General features: G+C 42.1%; 1 protein-coding gene across 1 annotated transcript; it reads right to left on the bottom strand.

Annotated features, from left to right (window-relative positions):
• Window positions 1–10,476: 10,476 nt before the first annotated feature.
• On the bottom strand, window positions 10,477–21,149 carry LOC122104268 (serine-rich adhesin for platelets-like). Its single transcript, XM_042675007.1, has 4 exons — window positions 21,093–21,149; window positions 18,522–18,686; window positions 14,535–16,377; window positions 10,477–14,444 (listed from the first exon to the last, which is right to left on the bottom strand). The coding sequence occupies exons 1-4, from the start codon at window positions 21,147–21,149 to the stop codon at window positions 10,477–10,479; spliced, it is 6,033 nt and encodes a 2,010-aa protein (XP_042530941.1).
• Window positions 21,150–21,574: the final 425 nt, after the last annotated feature.

Raw genomic sequence — 21,574 nt, 5'->3', positions numbered from 1 at the left:
AAGCCGTTCCAAACCGGGTCTAACCAATTCATGCCGGTTCCAGTTCAAACCGTATGGGACCGGCTCTAACAGGTTGGAACCGGATCAAACAGTCTCACGCTGCATTGATTCAGTTGAAACTGGTTAGATCCGGTTCAAACCGGTGAGAGCCGGTCCAAACCGCTCAGATCCGGTTCAAACCGGTTTGGACCAGCTCAATCCGGATCTATCTGGTCTAATCCGGCTCGATCCGGTTCAAGCTGGCTTTGATCCGGTTGAAACTCGTTAGATCCGTTTCAAACCGGTTAGAGCCAGTTCAAACCGTATGGGACTGGCTCTAACTGGTTTGAACCAGTTCAAACCTGCTCAGGCTGGCTTGATCCGGTTGCAACTGGTTAGATCCGGTTCAAACCGGTTGGGACCAGCACTAACCAGTTCATACTGGTTTAATACGGCTCAAACCGGCTGGTTCCACTTCAAACCAGTTACGTCCAGTTCAAACCATTTTGAGCCAGTTCAAACCGGTCAGATCTGGTTCAAACCGGTTTGGACCGGCTCTTTCCGGTTTGAACCGGATCAAACCGGCTCAAGCTGGCTTGATCCGTTTGAAACTGGTTTGAACCGGATCTCTCCGGTTTAAGCAGGCTTGAGCAGGTTCAAACCGGTTTGGACCAGCTCTAACCGGTTCATGCCGGTTCAAACCGGCTCAAGCTGGCTTGATCCGGTTTAAACTGGTTAGATCCGGTTCAAACAGGCTAAAGCCGTTCCAAACCGGGTCTAACCAATTCATGCCGGTTCCAGTTCAAACCGTATGGGACCGGCTCTAACAGGTTGGAACCGGATCAAACAGTCTCACGCTGCATTGATTCAGTTGAAACTGGTTAGATCCGGTTCAAACCGGTGAGAGCCGGTCCAAACCGCTCAGATCCGGTTCAAACCGGTTTGGACCAGCTCAATCCGGATCTATCTGGTCTAATCCGGCTCGATCCGGTTCAAGCCGGTTAGAGCCAGTTCAAACCAGTCAGATCCAGTTCAAACCAGTTTGGACCGGCTCTATCCGGTTTGAACTGGTTCAAACCTGCTCAGGCTGGCTTGATCCGGTTGAAACTGGTCAGATCAGGTTCAAACCGGTTAGAGCCATTTCAAACCATATGGGACTGGTTCTAACCGGTTTGAACCAGATCAAACCGGCTCAGGCTGGCTTGGTCCAGTTGAAACTGGTCAGATCCGGTTCAAACCGGTTAGAGCCAGTGCTGGTTCCGGTTCAAACCAGTTACATCCAGTTCAAACCGCTTTGAGCCGGTTCAAACCGTTCAGATCTGGTTCAAACCGGTTTGGACCGGCTATATCCGGTTTGAACCGGATCAAACCGGCTCAAGCTGGCTTGATCCGGTTGAAACTGGTCAGATCCGGTTCAAACCGGTTAGAGCCATTTCAAACCATATGGGACTGGTTCTAACCGGTTTGAACCAGATCAAACCGGCTCAGGCTGGCTTGGTCCAGTTGAAACTGGTCAGATCCGGTTCAAACCGGTTAGAGCCAGTGCTGGTTCCGGTTCAAACCAGTTACATCCAGTTCAAACCGCTTTGAGCCGGTTCAAACCGGTCAGATCTGGTTCAAACCGGTTTGGACCGGCTATATCCGGTTTGAACCGGATCAAACCGGCTCAAGCTGGCTTGATCCAGTTGAAACTGGTTAGATCCGGTTTGAACCGGTTTGGACCGGCTATATCCGGTTTGAACCGGATCAAACCGGCTCAAGCTGGCTTGATCCAGTTGAAACTGGTTAGATCCGGTTTGAACCGGTTAGAGCCGGTCTAAACCGGTTTGAACCGGATCAAACGGGCTCGAGCTGGCTTTGATCCGGTTGAAACTCGTTAGATCCGGTTCAAACCGGTTAGAGCCAGTTCAAACCGTATGGGACTGGCTCTAACTGGTTTGAACCAGTTCAAACCTGCTCAGGCTGGCTTGATCCGGTTGCAACTGGTTAGATCCGGTTCAAACCGGTTGGGACCAGCACTAACCAGTTCATACTGGTTTAATACGGCTCAAACCGGCTGGTTCCACTTCAAACCAGTTACGTCCAGTTCAAACCACTTTGAGCCAGTTCAAACCGGTCAGATCTGGTTCAAACCGGTTTGGACCGGCTCTTTCCGGTTTGAACCGGATCAAACCGGCTCAAGCTGGCTTGATCCGTTTGAAACTGGTTTGAACCGGATCTCTCCGGTTTAATCAGGCTTGAGCAGGTTCAAACCGGTTTGGACCAGCTCTAACCGGTTCATGCCGGTTCAAACTGGCTCAAGCTGGCTTGATCCGGTTTAAACTGGTTAGATCCGGTTCAAACAGGCTAAAGCCGTTCCAAACCGGGTCTAACCAATTCATGCCGGTTCCAGTTCAAACCGTATGGGACCGGCTCTAACAGGTTGGAACCGGATCAAACAGTCTCACGCTGCATTGATTCAGTTGAAACTGGTTAGATCCGGTTCAAACCGGTGAGAGCCGGTCCAAACCGCTCAGATCCGGTTCAAACCGGTTTGGACCAGCTCAATCCGGATCTATCTGGTCTAATCCGGCTCGATCCGGTTCAAGCCGGTTAGCGCCAGTTCAAACCAGTCAGATCCAGTTCAAACCAGTTTGGACCGGCTCTATCCGGTTTGAACCGGTTCAAACCTGCTCAGGCTGGCTTGATCCGGTTGAAACTGGTCAGATCCGGTTCAAACCGGTTAGAGCCAGTTCAAACCATATGGGACTGGTTCTAACCGGTTTGAACCAGATCAAACCGGCTCAGGCTGGCTTTGATCCGGTTTAAACTCGTTAGATCCGGTTCAAACCGGTTAGAGCCGGATCTGTCCGGTTTAATCTGGCCTGAGCAGGTTCAAACCGGTTTGGACCAGCTCTAACCACTTCATGCCGGTTCAAACCGGCTCAAGCTTGAGCCTGTTTAAACCGGTTAGATCCAGTTCAAACTGGTTGGGAGCAGCACTAACCAGTTCATACTGGTTTAATCCGGCTCAAACCGGCTGGTTCCGGTTCAAACCAGTTACATCCAGTTCAAACTGGTTTGAGCCAGTTCAAACCAGTCAGATCTGGTTCAAACCGGTTTGGACCAGCTCAAATCGGCTCGTTCCGGTTCAAACCAGTTTCATCCAGATCAAACCGCTTTGAGCCAGTTCAAACCGGTCAGATCTGGTTCAAACCGGTTTGGACCGGCTATATCCGGTTTGAACCGGATCAAACCGGCTCAAGCTGGCTTGATCCAGTTGAAATTGGTTAGATCCGGTTTGAACCGGTTAGAGCCGGTCCAAACAGGTTAGAGTCAGTTCAAACCGGCTCAAGCTGGCTTTGATCCGGTTGAAACTGGTTTGATCCGGTTCAAACCGGCTAGAGCCAGTTCAAACCGTGTGGGACCGGCTCTAACTGGTTTGAACCGGTTCAAACCTGCTCAGGCTGGCTTGATCCGGTTGAAACTGGTTAGATCCGGTTCAAACCGGTTGGGACCAGCACTAACCAGTTCATACTGGTTTAATTCGGCTCAAGCTGGCTTGATCCGGTTGAAACTGGTTAGATCCGGTTCAAACTTGTCAGAGCCAATTCAAACCGGTTATAGTCGGTCCCAACCGGTTTGAACCGGCTCGAACCATATCATACCTGTTCAATCCGGACCTGTCCTTTTTAATGGGGCTCAAACCAGCTCGATCCGGTTCAAACCGGTTAGAGCCAGTTCAAACTGGTCAGATCTGGTTCAAACCGGTTTGGACCGGCTCTAACCAGTTTGAACCGGTTCAAACCGGCTCAAGCTGGCTTGATCCGGTTGAAACTGGTTAGAGCCTGTCCAAACCGGTTCGAACTGGATCATACTGGTTCAATCTGAGTCTGTCCAGTTTAATCTGGCTCAAACTGGCTTGATCCGGTTCAAACCGGTTAGAGCCAGTTCAAACCGGTCAGATCCGGTTCAAAATGGAAAGTTCAAGTGCTCACTGGATCTGTTTGAGAGAGTTCCACGCTCACTATGTATTTGCCTGTTTTCTTAAAAACAGACTATGGTCCATTTAACTTCAGGAAGAGGTGTCAGTTCCATCACTGGCCTTTATACTTGAACTCTTGAGAAATAATTGAGCTGCTGCTGCTGCTTATCACCTCTGAGGTATCAGTGCATACTTCTGTGTGAATCCACCTTAGAGAAAGAGTGAGAGGTAATTAGTACAAGAAGCAAGAAAACCAATCTTTCCAGTAGGAACTTATGATGACTTCTCTTTCTGCCTTCCAGAAGAAAAGCAAGTGTGAAATTATATGTCATATTGCATTCTCTGACCGTTTAGCCCCATTACCCTTCTTTCTTGACTTTGATGAGGCAATCTCCATCAAAATTGTCTGAGGTGAATGATGGTTATTGTTGCTTTCTTTCCAACTCAGCATGACCATCTTCCTTCCTTGTTAGCATCTTCTCCTAGATGCTTTTAGTCCTCTGTTCATTAATACGTGGCATTTCCTGTCATACTCTTTCTGAGTCTTTCTGCCCCAGTTACTATGGGGAAAAAGTGTCCATTCTGAATCTACCTCCTTGGGGAGCTGACTCTGAGATTTGGTTATACAAACAACTGTGAATGTACTCAACAGGGTCCCTATTTTTTCCTTTCAGAAGCCCCTGAAAATTCACCAAAAAGGAACTTGATCTAGCAAAGATCTTACAACACCTAATTTCATTAGTGAAACAGCCTCTGGTTTACATATGTAAAATGATAATAACCCAGAATTAAGAAATCACTATGAACTCAGAAGCGAACAATGTATGTCCCACATAGATAGCTTCACAAAACTGACAGGGCAAGTTCTTAGTGAAAAATACTATTTGAATAGCTATTCAAATACTCAAATAAGCTTTCTAAAAATGTCTCTAAAATAGTGAATAATCAAAACCTCATTCAAAAGTAATGTTCTATGGTAGATGTATCATTAGCACTAATTAGTGAGCTAGACATCCATCTGATTTGATGTATTTCAGTCTCCCGGGGATAGAACTCAGGCGTGTTGGACCTCATTTACTCTCACCCTGCTAATTTAAAATTCAGGAAAGTGAGATCCCCAGAGGAGAAATGAGACCTTCGGTTTCATAATAATGATCAGGAACTCCCTTCCATCTCTCAAGCTAGTAGCTTTCCAAGTTCCAGAACAAGAAGGCAGAAAGAGAAGTTTTTAAGTTAAGACCTAGAGTTGAGAAGGGATGAGAAGACCTCTTGGAAATGCTCATTCCTGGGCTTCACCTCAGATGACCTAACTAGGTGGCAGAGTTTGAGCTCTATTTCAATAACTTGAATACACAAGGAGTTTGAAAATCAAGATCATAGAAAAGAACTTAAAGAGAAGTGACAGAATCACCCAAAATATTTAAGTCTATTTTTCTGTTCTGAAAAAAAAAAAACATTTTAAGCTTTCAAATTATGGGGCTAATTTTTATCCATTCAACATTTGTCCACTTTTTATGTTGGGAATTAGATAAACAATACAAGCTATCTGCTGTGGAGAGCTGCGGGAGCCGCGCCCAAAGACGGCATGGCCGCAAAAGCAACATTGTAGCTGGCGCAGCTGCGACCAAAGATGGCGCTGGCTCCCGCCTTCCGCCTTCCGTCTTCCGGGTGAGGAGTGCTCTCTGTAAAAACAACTCCTTATATGGCTATGACTTGGCTCCTAGTTTGCTTCCGTGTTTGCAGCCCTATCGGTATATGCCACGTGGCGCTTCGGGATTGGCCATCCAGGAGGCTTGTAACTGGAGCGCGGGGGCGGGGGAGAAGGAGAAGCAGGAAGAAGCCAGCGGGAGAGAAGCTTGTAGCAAGGTCCTGACTAAACCGCATTGAGAAGAATCCTGGGTCGCATCTTCCTTGCTGGTCGAGGTGGTCGCGACAATCTGCGTTCTCAAGGATGAGAAAAACTCATCTTCTTCTACACACACTGTGTGCATGTGTGTGCATGTGTACACGCATGATTTTACCCTTTCAAATCATATGGTTGCTTACAAATGCAATCACCACTTATAGCTTAAGGTTTCTGATTGGAGTCAACTAACTCAGGATGTCATTGTCCCTAAGCTCTAAATCACGTGAACTGTGACAAAGCTAAGGAAGGACAGAAAAGAAACAAAGAAACTGGGAAAGCAATTTATCCTAAATAATGTCATGATTTCCAGGAAATCAAACTTGGGCCTGTGGGAATTAGGTATTTCAGTGGTACCAAACATTAAATAAATGAGATCATTTTAAAATGTGTATAATAAAAGCAGCACGCAAATGGCATTGCAGTTGACCACACATTGGGCCTTTCTGTAATCAGGCTACCTATTTGACTATAACAAACTCAGAGATTTTTTAACCAGCCACATTTCTCATCAGGGATAACACTTCCCAGCTTCCCACAGAGCGAGTCATGGTCATTGATTGGCTGAACTAGTATAGCAGCTCCGGTTCTCTAATATTGGCAATTTTCAGGCAATGCATTTATTTTAGTTTCTCCTCTGAAGTGATGGACTGATGCAACTTTAAAAGTCCAGACAAGAGAATTCAAAATACACTGTGGTTAGTGACAGTTACATTTCTACTATCACCTAGTTAATTTGAATGTATGCAAACCATTCATGAGACACACAGAAAATGCAAAGAAATTGATTGTCAAACGTTCTAATAGAATTGGTTTTAATTCACTTAGTGCATTGTAAAAATGGTAAAAAAAAAAAAAAAAAGGAAAATTTCATAATCTCTTGAAGGATGTTTGTGGATGTTTGTCTTGTTTTATTCTATTTGATTTTACTTGAGACAGATTTTCACTATATAATCACAGGTAGGCATTAAACTCAGTCTTCCTGCCATGGCCTATTCCAAAGCTGATGCTAAAGGCATGGGGTGGAGGGTGACACTCTTAAAAAAGAAATGTACTTATTACCTGAATTATGTAACTGTAAGCCCTCTCTATATAACCTTCATAATAGAAATTAAAAATAAAAAGGCATGTACCACCATACTGGTTTAAGAGTAGTTCTTTATTTTACTCAAATTAATTCCCAGTATTTATGACAGAATGAGTTTCAACAGATTAAAATTAATGAACCACTGTTAGATAACATTTTTATAATAATAATTAGTGCTTCTTAAAATGAAAATGAACAGCTGAAAAATATATTTTGATACATGTCAGAGATTTTCTCATATCTATGTTACATATTTTCCAACTCTACTAAAAATTCAAGTATGTTCTTGATACAGTTTTATCTTTTCTCATTCATTTACAGTAGACATTTTCTGAGCAATGAGAATCTACATGACAACAAATCAAAAAGACAAGTGCTTGCCCTATTAGAGTTTACATGCTAGTTTTATCGCATTGGCTAAATATTTAATAGCATTTGACTTGATTGTAAAAGTTATGGCTAAGTTAGATTAATATTTTGTTTTGTTATGGACAACACTCCTTTTTGCATTTATAAATACATACAATAGTGTTCAGAGACAAACACTCTAAACATCGAGTTCAGATTCTAACAAATGAAAGTGAAATCTACCTTCCAGCTTCTATGGGCAAATTACAGTGATGTTGAGTTCATTTATTTTCTAAGATTCGACAGTCACTAGTCAGTGAGCTGACTCTCACTGTTAGATCATGTTTCTCTATGTTGACCTAAAGCTTTTTTCTCCATAATTTCAAGTTATAGGCTCTGATAATGTTTTCTAGAGATAAACACACAAACTACATTCTTCATCCAAATACTACTACATGAAAATGTACCTCATGACTCAAGGTTGATTTTTTGTTTGTTTGTTTTTAGGAAATCCTTCTTTATTGTGTGTGACGGTTTAGGGGCTTGAACTCAGAACTGGTGCTAAGCTTTTGTGCTCAAGGCTGGCACTCTACCACATGAACCCACTTGAAACGCAGCTCCACTTCTGCCTTGTTGGTGGTCAATTGGAGATGAGAGTCTCTCCGATGTGTCTTCTGTGAGTGGCTTCAAACCAGGATCCTCAGATCTCAGCCTTCAAAGTAGTTAGAATTACATATGTGAGCCACCAGCACCATGCCTGGAAAATTTTAAAGAATCAGCTAGTTGACATTTACATCCATGATGACTATTTGTAATGACAGATGTAAGCAAAGAATACTCTCTGCTGTGAGGCGTGACTGCAGCCTCCTCATGGCTGGTATTCTGGGGCAGCATTGCCCCCTTTCCAACTTGCCATTTCTATGACCAACTATTTCTGTGGAGAAATGCATTCTCTCTCAAGAATGGCTGTACTTTTCTGGTCAGAACTCCTGACTGCTTTAAGGGGTAAGAGTTGTCCCACTCTCTTGATGAGAAAGAAAATGGTCTGGTTTTCCTGTTTTGTCACTGTTTTGGGATGTCTGTACCTTTCATCTTATATGTAAATTTATTTGATTTGGAGAGAGGAAGGGGAAGCACAGAAATGGTGGGAAAAGGTTGAACTAATTCATCAGTGATACTCACTAGTTACTATGTTGGAAATGAACTATACAACTTGGCGGGCAACAGGTTGGGAGGGAAAAAAACTGGGAGAAAATGTGGGAGAGGATGACAGTATTCAAAAAGAAATGTATTCAATACCTGAGCTATGTAACTGTAATCCCTCTGTACATCACCTCTGCAATAAACACTTCTACAAAAAGAAAAGAAAAAAGAAATAATGAGGACCATGTAAAGTGTAGTGTGTGAGTCTAAGGGGAAATCACTAGTCCTACAATCATTTAATTAAAGTCACTCTATAAGTACTATACACTTTTAAAATATAATAGGCAAGAGGAACTACATTATTTAACTTAAAAATATTTATGGTCTATGAATTATATCTCAATAAAGCTATTAATCAGAAAATATAGTGGGGAATATTTGGGAAGCAAAGTGAAAGATACTTAGAAGTCAATTAATCAGAGACCAAACAAACCATGGTGTTAAAAAAAAATACTGATGATTTAACTCAGAATGCATTCGAGAGACCTACATATTAACAAGATGGAGCACCAAGACAGGTTACTGCTTGGTACTAGAAAAAGACAATTCCACAAGGACATAGAGCAAGAGTCCAATCTCTAGGTAATAGCAATGGTGTAACAAATCCAGTCAAGGATGGCAGATTTCCCATCCAAGCAAACACTGCAAACTGCCCATGGTGCATATAGATGAGGAGTGCAAGAACATTTCCCTTGAGGACAGGATCTGGAATCCATCAAGAGCTCTGCAGTCTTGCACTCTTTGCCAAATTCCTCCAAGAGTCCACTGGACCTTAGCTCCTGGCACAGTCATGGAAAATATCTAGGCTTGGGTGGAGTGGGGAGGGGAGAGAGGGGAGACAATTAAAAGCACGTACCCTATTGGGAAGTAAAGGGTATTGAACAAGACACATATTCACCTCAACACAGAGGGTTTCACCAATATCAAAGGCTGCAAACTAACTCAGAGACAAGAACTCTAAAATAACAGTGGTGTCTGATCTGGAGTCCTGTGAGAGCTGGGGTAAGCAATCAAGGTGGTGAGAGCTATTGTACTGGTAGGTGAAGTACTCAGTAGAGGTGACTATCATGACGAGGGCCTCATGGGAGTGCTGAAAGTAAAGCAATTGCAGCGTTGCCATTGTAGATTTGGTGGACCCTGTAGTAGCAGTCCTTTTTGTACCCCCAAAAGCACTGGCAAAAGTAGTGGTGGTTCATTCAGTTGGAGTGGTGGCTACTGTTGTAGTAAAGGGGTCAGGGGAGATGGTAGAGACAGCTGATGTCATTGCAGTTCTATGGTAGGGCGTGCCATTATAGTAGTTGGTTCTGTAGCGGTCCTGGCTGCCATTGCAGTACTAAGTTCAGTGGTGATAACTGATGTGGTAGAGGATTGCTGTCAGTGATTGTGGAAATCAGTTGAATTAAAGTGGTGGGTGATGTTGGAGTAAGGGACTGAAGGGAGACAGCAGTGGCAGCTAATGTCGAAGTTCATTCAGTGGAAGTGCTTTCAGACAAAACAATTGGTTCTGTTAAAGTTACTACCTACAGTGCCAGTAGTTGATTCAGCAAATGTTGTGCTGGCCGATAAGTTGTGGGTCTTGTACTGGTGGCATATGGTTCTGATTAAATGGTGGTTGCTGTATTTTTGGAAGGTTAAGGGAGCCGGTACTAGTCACTACTTTGGTTACAGCTTCAGAGGAAGTGCCTATACTTGTTGTTGTATGTGGTTCAGATGAAGCAATGGGTACAATTGTGGTTGTAGACTCTGGAGAATTAAAAGTAGTGGTCATTATTGTAACTGTAGCCAAAGTGCTTAAACCTGTAATAGTTCAAAGGAAGCTGTGGATTTGTTGCAGTTGGATGGAGAAAGTAGTGCTGTTAGATACCCACTATCTACTTCCCAATGCACTAGTCATTTCAGATGAAGTCGTCTGTAGCTGAAGGTTGATTAAAGATTGTAGTAGCTGATGTGGATATAGATTCGGGGGAAGTGTTTTCCATTGTGTCAAGTAGCTCAGATGAAGTGGTGGCTGTTGTTGAAGAAGATTGAGTGGAAGATACCCAATATAGACGTAGCTTCAAGGGAAGTGCTTGCAGTAGTAGTCATTGTTTCCATTGAAGAGGTTGCAGCTATTGATGCAGAGGGTTCAGTAGAGAAAGAAGCAGTGCTGGTTTGTGTGGTTGTAGCATCAGAGGAAGTGTCCACTGTTGTGGTGATATCTTGTTCCGATGAAGTAGTGGACACAATTATGGTTGTAGATTCTGGAGAATTAGGACTCACAGTCAATGCTGTAGGTGCAGTGGAAGTGCTTACACTTGTAGTAGCTGGCTCAGGTGCAGTTGTTGATGCTGTTGAACTGGAGGGTTTTGTGGAGGAAGTAGTAGGGGCCAATGTAGGGTTAAACTCAGTGGAAGTGCTTCCAGTTGTACTGGGCATTTCAGACGATGCCGTATGTCCTGTTGTAGTAGAAGGCTGAGCAATGATAGTGGTGGCAGGTGTGGAGGAAGAGGTAGTGGAAGTGTTTTCAGTTGTAGCAGTTGGCACAGATGCGGTGGGGGCAGTTGTTGGAGAAGATTGACCGAAGACAGAAGTGATGCCCAGTATGGTGGTAACTTCAGTAGAAGTGCTAGCACTGGTAATAACTGGTTCAATGGAAGAGGTTGCCGCTATTGTTGAGGTGGGTTCAGTAGAGAAAGTAGTTCTGGCTTCTGTGGTTGTAGCTTCAGAGGGAGGAACGATCATTGTGGTGGCTGATTCTCTTGAAGGAGTGGCTGCACCTGTGGTTGTAGATTCTGAAGAAGGAGGAGCGGTCATCACTGTGGTGGAAGTGCTTACACTTGAGTGAGTTGATTCAGATGAAGCGATGGGTGCTGTTGTCGTAGAAGGCTGAGTGGTGACAGTGGTGGTGGGCCCTACTGTAGATTCAGCACTTACAGTGGTAGCGATTGGCTCAGGTGAAGTGGTAGCTGAGGTTGCTGTGAGGGGTTTAGTAGAGGAAAGAGTGCCAGCTTCTGTGGTTGTAGCTTCAGAATAAGTGCCTATGGTTGTGGTGGTGTCTTGTTCCGATGAAGTAGTGGACACTGTTGTAGATTCTGGAGAATTGGGACTCGCGGTTGTTGTAGCTTCAGTGGAAGTGCCCACACTTGTAGCAGGTGGTTGTGATGCAGCTGTTGATGCTGTTGAGCTGGAGGGTTTTGCGGAGGAAGTAGTAGTTGCAGGTGCAGAGTTAAGTTCAGTGGAAGTGCTTCCAGTGGTACCAGGCATTTCAGATGGTGCCGTGTGTCCTATTGTAGTAGAAGGTTGAGTAGTGGCAGCAGGAGTGGAGGTAGAGGCAGTGGAAATGTTTTCAGTTGTATCAGTTGGCACAGATGAGGTGGGGAATGTTGTTGGAGAAGATTGGCTGGCGACAGAAGTGATGCCCAGTGTGGTGGTAGCTTCAATGGAAGTGCTAGCACTGGTAGTAATTAGTTCAAATGGAGAGGCTGCTGCTACTGTTGCAGTGGGTTCAGTGGAGAAAGAAGTAGTTCTGGCTTCTGTGGTTGTAGCTTCAGAGGAAGTGCCTATTGTGGTGGTAGCTGGTACAGATGATGTGGTGAACACACCTGTGGTTGTAGATTCTGAAGAAGGAATACTAATCCCCGTGGTGGTAGCTTCAGTAGAAGTCATTATATTTGTACTGGTTGATTCAGATGAAGCGATGGGTGCTGTTGTCGTAGAAGGCTGAGTGGTGACAGTGGTGGGCACTACTGTAGATTCAGCACTTACCGTAGTAGCGATTGGCTCAGGTGAAGTGGTAGCTGAGGTTGCTGTGAGGGGTTTAGTAGAGGAAAGAGTGCCAGCTTCTGTGGTTGTAGCTTCAGAATAAGTGCCTATGGTTGTGGTGGTGTCTTGTTCCGATGAAGTAGTGGACACTGTTGTAGATTCTGGAGAATTGGGACTCACGGTTGTTGTAGCTTCAGTGGAAGTGCCCACACTTGTAGCAGGTAGTTGTGATGCAGCTATTGATGCTGTTGAACTGGAAGGTTTTGCGGAGGAAGTAGTAGTTGCAGGTGCAGAGTTAAGTTCAGTGGAAGTGCTTCCAGTGGTACCAGGCATTTCAGATGGTGCCGTGTGTCCTATTGTAGTAGAAGGTTGAGTAGTGGCAGCAGGAGTGGAGGTAGAGGCAGTGGAAATGTTTTCAGTTGTATCAGTTGGCACAGATGAGGTGGGGAATGTTGTTGGAGAAGATTGGCTGGCGACAGAAGTGATGCCCAGTGTGGTGGTAGCTTCAATGGAAGTGCTAGCACTGGTAGTAATTAGTTCAAATGAAGAGGTTGCTGCTACTGTTGCAGTGGGTTCAGTGGAGAAAGAAGTAGTTCTGGCTTCTGTGGTTGTAGCTTCAGAGGAAGTGCCTATTGTTGTGGTGGTAGCTGGTACAGATGATGTGGTGAACACACCTGTGGTTGTAGATTCTGAAGAAGAAGGAATGCTAATCCCCGTGGTGGTAGCTTCGGTGGAAGTCATTATACTTGTACTGGTTGATTCAGATGAAGCGATGGGTACTGTTGTAGTAGAAGGTTGACTGATGACAGTAGTGGTGGGCACTACTGTAGATTCAGTGGAAGTGCTTACAGTGGTACCAATTGGCTCAGGTGAAGTGGTAGCTGAGGTTGCCGTGAAAGGTTTAGTAGAGGCAAGAATGCTGGCTTCTGTACTGGTAGCTTCAGAGTAAGTGCCTATTTTTTGTGTGGCAGCTACTTCAGATGAAGTAATGGCTGCAACGGTTGTAGATTCTGGAGATTTAGGACTCACGATCAATGCTGTAGCTTCAGTGGAAGTGCCTACACTTGGAGTAGTAGTTGTAGTAGCTGGCTCAGATGCAGCTGTTGATGCTGTTGGACTGGAGGGTTTGGTAGAGAAAGTAGTGGTGGCCAGTGGGGTTGTAGATTCAGTGGAAGTGCCTGCAGTGATAGTCACTGGTTCAATGGAAGTTGTAGCTGCTATTGTTTTGGAGGGTTCAGTAGAGAATGACATAGTGCTGGTTTCTGTGGTTGTAGCTTCAGAGGTAGTGCCTATAGCTCTTGTGGTAACTGGTTCAGATGAAGTAGTGACCCCAATTGTGGTTGTAGATTCTGAAAAATTAGGACGGGAGGTCATTGGTGTACCTGCATTGGAGGTTCCTGCACTTGTACTAGTCAGTTTAGGTATGGTGGCAGCTGCTGTTGCAGTAGAAGATTGAGGGGGTCCACTAATCACTGTAGGTTTAATGGTAGCACTTTCACTTATGCTACTTGGTTCATTTGAAGTACTGTCTGCCGTTGTAGTTGTAATTTCAGTGGAAGAAGTACTGGTGACTGATGGGGTAGTATATTCTGTGGAAGTGTCTGTATTGGTAGTAAACTCTTCAGTTGAAGTTGTCATGGAAGATTGAATAGATGAGATACTGCTGGCTTCCGTGGGGGTAGTTTCCGTGGAAGGGCCTATAGCTGTTGTGGTAGCTGATTCTGGTGAAGTTGTGATTGAAATTCTGGTTGTAGATTCTGGAGAATGAGGAGTGGTGGTCATTGTCATTATCTCTGCAGGAGAAGTGCTTATACTTGTACCAGTCACTTCAGATGAAGTGGTGAGAGCTGTTGTGGTGGAGGGTTGAGTTGAGACAGTAGTGGTGGGTAACACGGCCATAGGTTCAGCGGCTGTACTGGCACTTATTGTGGGAGACAGCTCCGTTGTGGCTGATGCGGCAGTGTGGGATGGAGTGGAGAGAGTAGTGGTAGCTGATGTGGAGGTTGATTCAGTGGAAGTGCTTTCAGTTAAAACAGTTGTTTCAGTTGAAGTACTGCCTGCAGTGGTTGTGGTAGGTTCACTTGAGGTAGCAGTGGTGGCCAATATGGTTGTGGGTTCAATGAGTATGTTTCCAGTGTTAGTAATTGGTTTAGTTGAAGTTACCGCTGCTGTTGTGGAGGGCTCAGTAGAGGAGGTGTTGCTGGCTTCTGTGACTGCAGCTTCAGAGGAAATGCCTATAGTTATTGTGGTGCCTGGCTCAGATGAAGCAGTGGTTGCAGTTGGGGTTGTAGACTCTGGAAAATTGGGACTCGTGGTCATTGCTGTGGTTGCCAAGGAAGTGCTTACACTTGTAGTAGTCAGGTCCGATGAAGTGGTAGACACCGTTGTAGTAGAGGGTTGAATGGACAAAGTAGTAATGGAAGATGCAGAGTTAGATTCAGGGGAAGTACTTCCAATTGTGCTAGTCAATTCAGATGATGCAGTTACTCCTGTTGTAGTGGAAGGTTGAGTAGAGACAGTAGTGGTGACTGAGGTGAAGGTAGGTTCAGTGGAAGTATTTTCAGTCGTATCAGTTGATACAGCTGAAGTACTGTCAGCTCTTGTAGTGGAAGGTTGAATACTCGCCAATGTGGCTGGCATTGAGCTGGCATTTATTACAGTGGTTAGTTCAGGTGATGCGGTTACAGCTTTTATAGTGGAGAGTTGAGTGGAGGAAGTAGAGATTGTGGATGTTAATTTGGAGGAAGTCCCTGTAGTGGTTGTAGTAGGTTCAGTTGAAAGGGTGGCTGCTTTTGGAGTGGTAGGTTCCACAGGGGCAATAATGGTGGCTATTGTAGTTGTAAGTTCAGTAAATGGGCTCACAGTTGTAGTTGGTTCCGTTGAAATGTTAGTTACAGTTGCCATGGGATATGTGCTTGTAGATGTAGTGGAAGTACTGGCACTATTTGTCAGAGTTGGTTCCATAGAGGGGATAGCTTCTATTGTATTGGTAGATCCCATGGAGGCAGTAGAAGTACCTACTGTATTTGTTACTTCCGTGGAAGTATCTGTGATTGCTGTTGATTCTGTTGCAGTACTGGTTGTCACTGTAGAGGTAGGTTGGGTAGAGAGAGTAATGGTGGTTGATGTTGTAGTAGGTTCAGTGTAAAGGCCTTCAGTAGTAGTGATCTCTGCAGTTGAAGTGGTAGAAGCTGTTGTAGTCGAGAGTTGAGAGGAGATAGTGTTAGCCAATGTAGCTGTAGATACGGTGGATGTACTTGCAATCGTAGTAGTCAGTTCTGTTAAAGAAGTGGCTGATGGTGTACTAGTTGATCCACTGGGAACACCAGTGATGGGTGAGGTGGCTAAAAGTTCAGTAGAACTTCCTGCAGCAGTAGTAATATTTTCCATTGAAGTAGTGGCTGCAGTTGTCATAGTGGCTTCAGTAGAAGTGATCACATTAAGCACTGTGACTGCAGGTTCCGTGGAAGTTCCTGCAGTTGTGGTGGTGGTTAGTTCAGATGTATTTGTGGCCACAGATGTGATTATAGATTCTGCAGAAGTGAGAATGGTTGAGACTTCAGTAGAAGGGCTAACCATTGTAGTAACTGGTGCCGTGGAGGAGGTAGCTGCAGTTGTAGTGGTGGATGAGATGGGAGCAGTTGTGGTAGCCACCGTTACCACATGTTCAGAAGTGCTTGTAGTTATAGTAGCCACAGCAGGTAAAGTGCTAGCCATTGTTTTGGTGGTAGGCTCAGTAGAGGTAATATTGCTGATTAATGTATTTGTAGCTTCTGTAGATGTGCCTGATGTGGCAGGTGTTCCTGTAGATTTACTTGAAGCATCGTTAGCAGTTATTGGGCTGGTAAGCTGCATTGAAGTGCTAGCAATCATTGGTGTGGTAATAGGCCTATTTAAATTGGATGCAGTGGTCGTTTCTGTTATACCTTCAGTGACTGTAGGTTTTGAACTTGTGGTTGCAGTTGTGCTAGTAGTACATGAAGGTGTCTCGCCTCTTTGGGGAATTTGGATAATAATGGAGGTATTCTCTTTTTTCCCATTATATACCAGGGACAATATAAGTACTCCAATCACTGTGGTTATTATACAGGCTAAAAGACAAACCAAGAAGATTTTCCAGAGCGACCAATCACTGAAGAAATTCTGTGCCACCTGTAAAGGATTTTAATAAGAATATTACTAAAGACAAAAATAAGTATTTCAAGAAAATTACTGCCTTTGATCATCTTTTGTATACCAGATTTCTTCTAGTTTTACAGTTCTAAGTAATAATATTAAGTCTTCACTCAGTTTTGTACTGGTATTTATGATGTAAGATAAGGGCTGAATTTTGTTCTTGGGTCATTTTGTTCCATATTTACTGAATCCATATTTACTGTTCCATATTGTTCCATATTTACTGTTCCATATTTACTGAAGAAAATTGGCCATGAAGTAGCTGTATTCATGGGCTCCTTATTCTGCTCAACTGATAAATGGATCTTTTCCTCTATTTCAGTGTTGAAGATAAAACACAGAGCCTTGTGACTACTGGGCAAATATTCTTTCCTGAGCTTTATACATCTCCAGCCTTTAATGTAGCTGTTTAGTAATACCAAAACCACCCTGTCTTGATTACTATAGCTATCTAGTATATTGTGAAATAGAATATTTCATTGAGATAATTTATAAACAAAAAGTATCATAATGCCTTTAAATAACAAGAAGGTACAAATTTTAACTTTTATTAGTCAAGCTTGTTTTCCTTAATATTAGTAATCATCATAAATTGATATAAATGCTCCTTTATGTCTGTCATTCAAATTGAAAAAATAATAAATGTCTTTAGACATAGAAACTCTTTATACCTTTGCTATCACAAAAAAATCTACATGTGGGGGTAACTATTGTACACAGTTATTTAAGGGACCAAAAATATTATGCAGTTAAATGTTTCTCCCTTTCATACCTGCCTGTCAACTATCAGAAATTTCACCCCTCAGTGAGCTGCTTCGTAGCTCTCCATTTTCACAACATTAATTAATAACATATCCAATTTTTTAAGTAACCTTTCTTGCAAGTCAGTATTTGGCAACATGACCTTTGGATTCTGAAAACATTTCTTGGAACAACTTCTGCCACCACTAGTTGAATTTAATTGGGTGAGATGCTTACTTCTTTTATTTGAGTCTTTCATCTATAATAGCTCATGGCAAGATTAAATTAAAACTGAAATTATTTTCTGGACTCTGAAGTACTATTCAATACCTGTAGGATTTGTTAGTGTTCCATGACAGCTTCTAATTCTTGAAATCAAAGAACCTTAAATTTAAGTCCTATACTGATATTTTTGTCATTTCTTAACTTGCAAGTTTTTAATCTACTTCTCAAAATTACATCAAAATTTGGCATAATAATTTCTATTTCAAAGGGTTTTTTGAGAAAATTAGTAATAGGAGATATCCCCTAGGAATAGGAGATGCCCCCTAGGTTATGTTTCTGCAAAGGTGGTTAAGAGCATATACAAGGGAATTTGACATATTATTTGACATATTAACTCTGCCTTTGACTAGGAATTTTAATATTTGAAACAATGTCATATTGTGTCAAGCTTCAAAACATATAAGGTCAGAGCCAGAACAGCTAAAGAATGGGCCACAGTCAGAGTCAAAGGCAGACGGGAAGGCAATGAGACATATTACCCACAGACCAGAGCCAAGAGTTCTTCTGCCACCTGTGCAATGTCTACAAATAATGTCATATACTACCCATGTGTTTGGTCTGTTGTCACATTCTCAGTACTCAAAGATAAGAGTCCCACATGCTTCTTGATTGTCTTTAATTCTCATATATTTTCTCTATGTTCTGTTTAAGTCCATCTACCAAGTCCCATATCTATCTATCTGGCATTCTTTGACGATTATAGGTTCAAAGGCTTACTTTATCTGAAAAAGAAAGGTGTTAACTTGCTGTTGTTTTTCTGTCGGTTGTGGGCCTTGAACTCTGGCCTGGGCACTGTCCCTTAGCTCTTCAGCTCAAGGAAAGCACTCTACCTCTTGAGCTACAGCACCCCTCCTGTTTTCTGGTGATTAATTGGAGATAAGAGTTTCACGGACTTTCCTGCTGGGGCTGACTTTAAACCAGGATCCTCAGATCTCAGCCTCCTGAGTAGCTAGTACTACAGGCGTGAGCTGCCGCATCCCAGCTAAGATGCTAGTTTTAATTGATCAAATGTTTTCCTCCATATATTGGACCAACGATATTTTCATGTGGATTACACCTTAACTCAGAAAAATAGTATTAACCCCATACATTACTTGACAATGTTGACGTTCTCTGTTTGGAAATTCTGAGTTTCCCAGGGTCTCTGGGTTGGTGCAGACAGCAGTTAAATTGACACCAGAATCTCCAGTTATAGCAGATGATGCAGAAAGCTGGCATGCTACATTGTGTACTTCTTGGTTTCTTGGGCTCGTGAATGGCTGTGGATTTTAAAAATAAATAAAATGGGAGAAAGCATAGAAAGCTATTATAAATAAACAATGAAAGTAATATAATTCTAACCAATCTAAATCAGATTGTGAGACATCATGAAAATGTTTTGATCCAATAACATTTGAAGCAGGACTGAGGGAATAAGTGAATTTCAAGAGAAAAATCTACTTACATCTCCATCAACCACTCACATAAGTACAGACATAAAGTTCAGAGATAAATGATTTCTTTTAACCTCATCATACCTAATTCATTTGTTAAATATAATTATGTTGTAAGTTAATAATATTTAAGGAAAGACTAAAATGAGTGGAAAAGTAAACTATGTTTGTGGATCACAAAAATATTAAAATGCCAGTTCTCGCAAATCGATAGGCAGATTCAGTATTCTACCAATTCGAATTATGTATTTTTGCAAAAGTAAACAAACTGACTCTAAAAACTTGTAATAAAATGCAACCATCCTTGTACAGCTAAAATAATCAAGGCATCATTGTGCTGTGAAGAATAGTGGTAACAGATTCACATATATGAAAAGACCCAGAACAAAAATCTAGTAAGGAAAACCTAGACAACCTAATTTTTGAAAGCCACAAAATGTTAACCTTTAGTTCAAAATAGAGAAGTTGAAGTTTTCCCATTGGGAAAAAAACCTTAAGAAAAATACTTCAACATCAACTACTCATCAGAGAAACACATGCACAGTAAAAGACAGTGAGATACCAACACATACCCATAAAAAATGATAAACCAATAAAATGAATCAAATACTAAAATAAGACACATTTTTCCTCTTTTAGGACCCAACTGGTTTTCACTTCTAGCCTTTCTTCTTTCTTCTTCTAGCCTCCAGCCCCAGGAAGTAGCAGAAGACTTTTTTTCTGGATTCTCTTGGCAGTGAAATGATCCTTGGTCATCTATCCCTAATCCACCTATCCCTCGTTGAGTGCCATTCCATGAAAATAAAATAAAACACGGCAAAAGCTGGAACTCTTTCCCTTTGGGCCTCTTGTTTATATTACTGTAGTAAGTAAATACTTTCAGGTTGAATCGAAGTTGTAATTTTCTACCTAGACACTCGTCACCTCTCAACACCTATGATTTCATTTCTTCATATTTAGTCAAGTGATATGGCAGCATCTCCCACCATAAGCCCTAGATGGGAAGTTCACAGCTACAAGTTAGAATAGCAAAAAAAAAAAAAATGAACAACTCGAGTGTTGAACAACAGGAAAGTAGATAAATTGTGGTTTATTGATGCAAGAAGAAAGTTACATAGCAACCAAAAAATAAATAGTGCCCTACGTATAACAATAAGCAACATAACAAGATAACAGGGAGAGAGCAAAAGAAGGGGTGACATTGTCCAAAAAGAAGTGTAATCATTTACCTGACTTATGAAATGGTAACTCTTCTGCACATCACCTTTACAATAACAATTTTTAAATATTTAATAATTTTAGAAGAAGCACACTTTATCATTCCACTTATATGCAATTGAATAAAATGCAGAACTTAACTCTAAAGATGAAAGGAGCATTTGCCTCCAATCAGATGGAGCACTGACTGGGAGCAGGTACAGGGGAATCTCCTTACAACCTGGAAGAGGACCTTCTAGAGCTAAGTGATGTTTACCCGAAAATGCTATGTCTGTGTGTGCATTTATATATACACACATATACATTTGTATAGGTACATAGAAATACACCAAGCTATACACTTACTATGAATTCATTTAATGTATGATTCATATGGGATCCATATCCTAAATGACCTCTACTCCTAAAGGAATATAAAAATAATGTTGCTATTTTCAATTCAATTAATACATAAGTTGCTTAAAACAATTCTTTACCAAAAGGAAACATTCTAAGTAGTTATGTTGAGCTCAGTTTAAAGAAATTGCATCCCAAGCCTATACTTCACTGAGAGACTGCCTTTTGGAATCTGTATAAATCTCTGACCAGTCTAAACATGACACTAAATCTAGACAACTAGCATCCAAATGGACATCACATTTTCAATACAATTTTTATGCAATTTTGGTACCATATTTCTTAGCTTATACTTGAAATATAACTATTTTAAACTATTTTAAATGATTTTAAAATTATTTATTATTAATGCCATCACTCCCCAAGTTGATGATATTTTAAGTTAGTGAACATCTAAAATAAAAATTCAATCATGTACATGTTGGTATAAAGAAAAAAAACTTCTTACAAATAAGTAATGATTGGATAAATGAAATTAGCTTCCATGTAAAATTTTGGTTAGAAGTAGATTGCAATTAGAAAATTGGTGGGATAAGAAACATTGTTTGTGCTGTATACATATTGGAAATAAAGGTATAAGCTATAAGAATATAACCCAGTGTCACTACCAACACTCACCAGCTGGTTTCCAGAGTGGTCCATATTCACTGTGTACTTCCCATGTTTCCTGGCCATTCTTGAGCTTCCAAAATCACAATCTTAACTCCAGAAACATTTTTCAACCTGTTCATTGCCCTTTATACCTACCACCTTGAGAAATAATGAAGTTGATTAATATCAAATAGACCATGATACATAGGTGTCAGTGTGGATTAAACTACAATAAATAATCGTTGTTTATATGGGATCCTCCTTAAACGAAGAGGCAGAATGTTAATAAGTACTTAAAACATAGTACTCTACCAGGTTCCTGCCCAGTAAGCAGAAACTGCCATTGTGAACAATTCTCCCTTCCCTGCCCCAGTGTGTCATCTCGAAGGACCTTCCTTTGGCTTCATGAATAGCCCAGGCTGAAATAAGTGCATGTTGCTTATTTCCTAGTCAGATATGACTGCTTCCCCCTTATTGGCTTTCAGACATTGGAGACTCACTTGCTGTTC

The sequence above is a fragment of the Dipodomys spectabilis genome, unplaced genomic scaffold (assembly GCF_019054845.1).
Source record: "Dipodomys spectabilis isolate Male_0828 unplaced genomic scaffold, ASM1905484v1 ptg000024l, whole genome shotgun sequence".
NCBI classification, from domain to species: domain Eukaryota; kingdom Metazoa; phylum Chordata; class Mammalia; order Rodentia; family Heteromyidae; genus Dipodomys; species Dipodomys spectabilis.
The sequence above is the reverse complement of the archived record's forward strand: the minus strand, read 5'-3'. Positions and strand labels throughout refer to the sequence as shown.

Coding starts and splice junctions, on each gene's coding strand:
- LOC122104268 (XM_042675007.1), bottom strand. CDS start 21,149: ATGGCCAGGAAACATGGGAAGTACACAGTGAATATGGACCACTCTGGA. Junction 18,687..21,092: donor ACCACTCTGGAAACCAGCTG/GTGAGTGTTGGT, acceptor TAAAATCCACAG/CCATTCACGAGCCCAAGAAA. Junction 14,445..14,534: donor AACCACAGCAATGACCACGA/GTCCCAATTTTC, acceptor TTTCCTCTGAAG/CTGCAGTCACAGAAGCCAGC.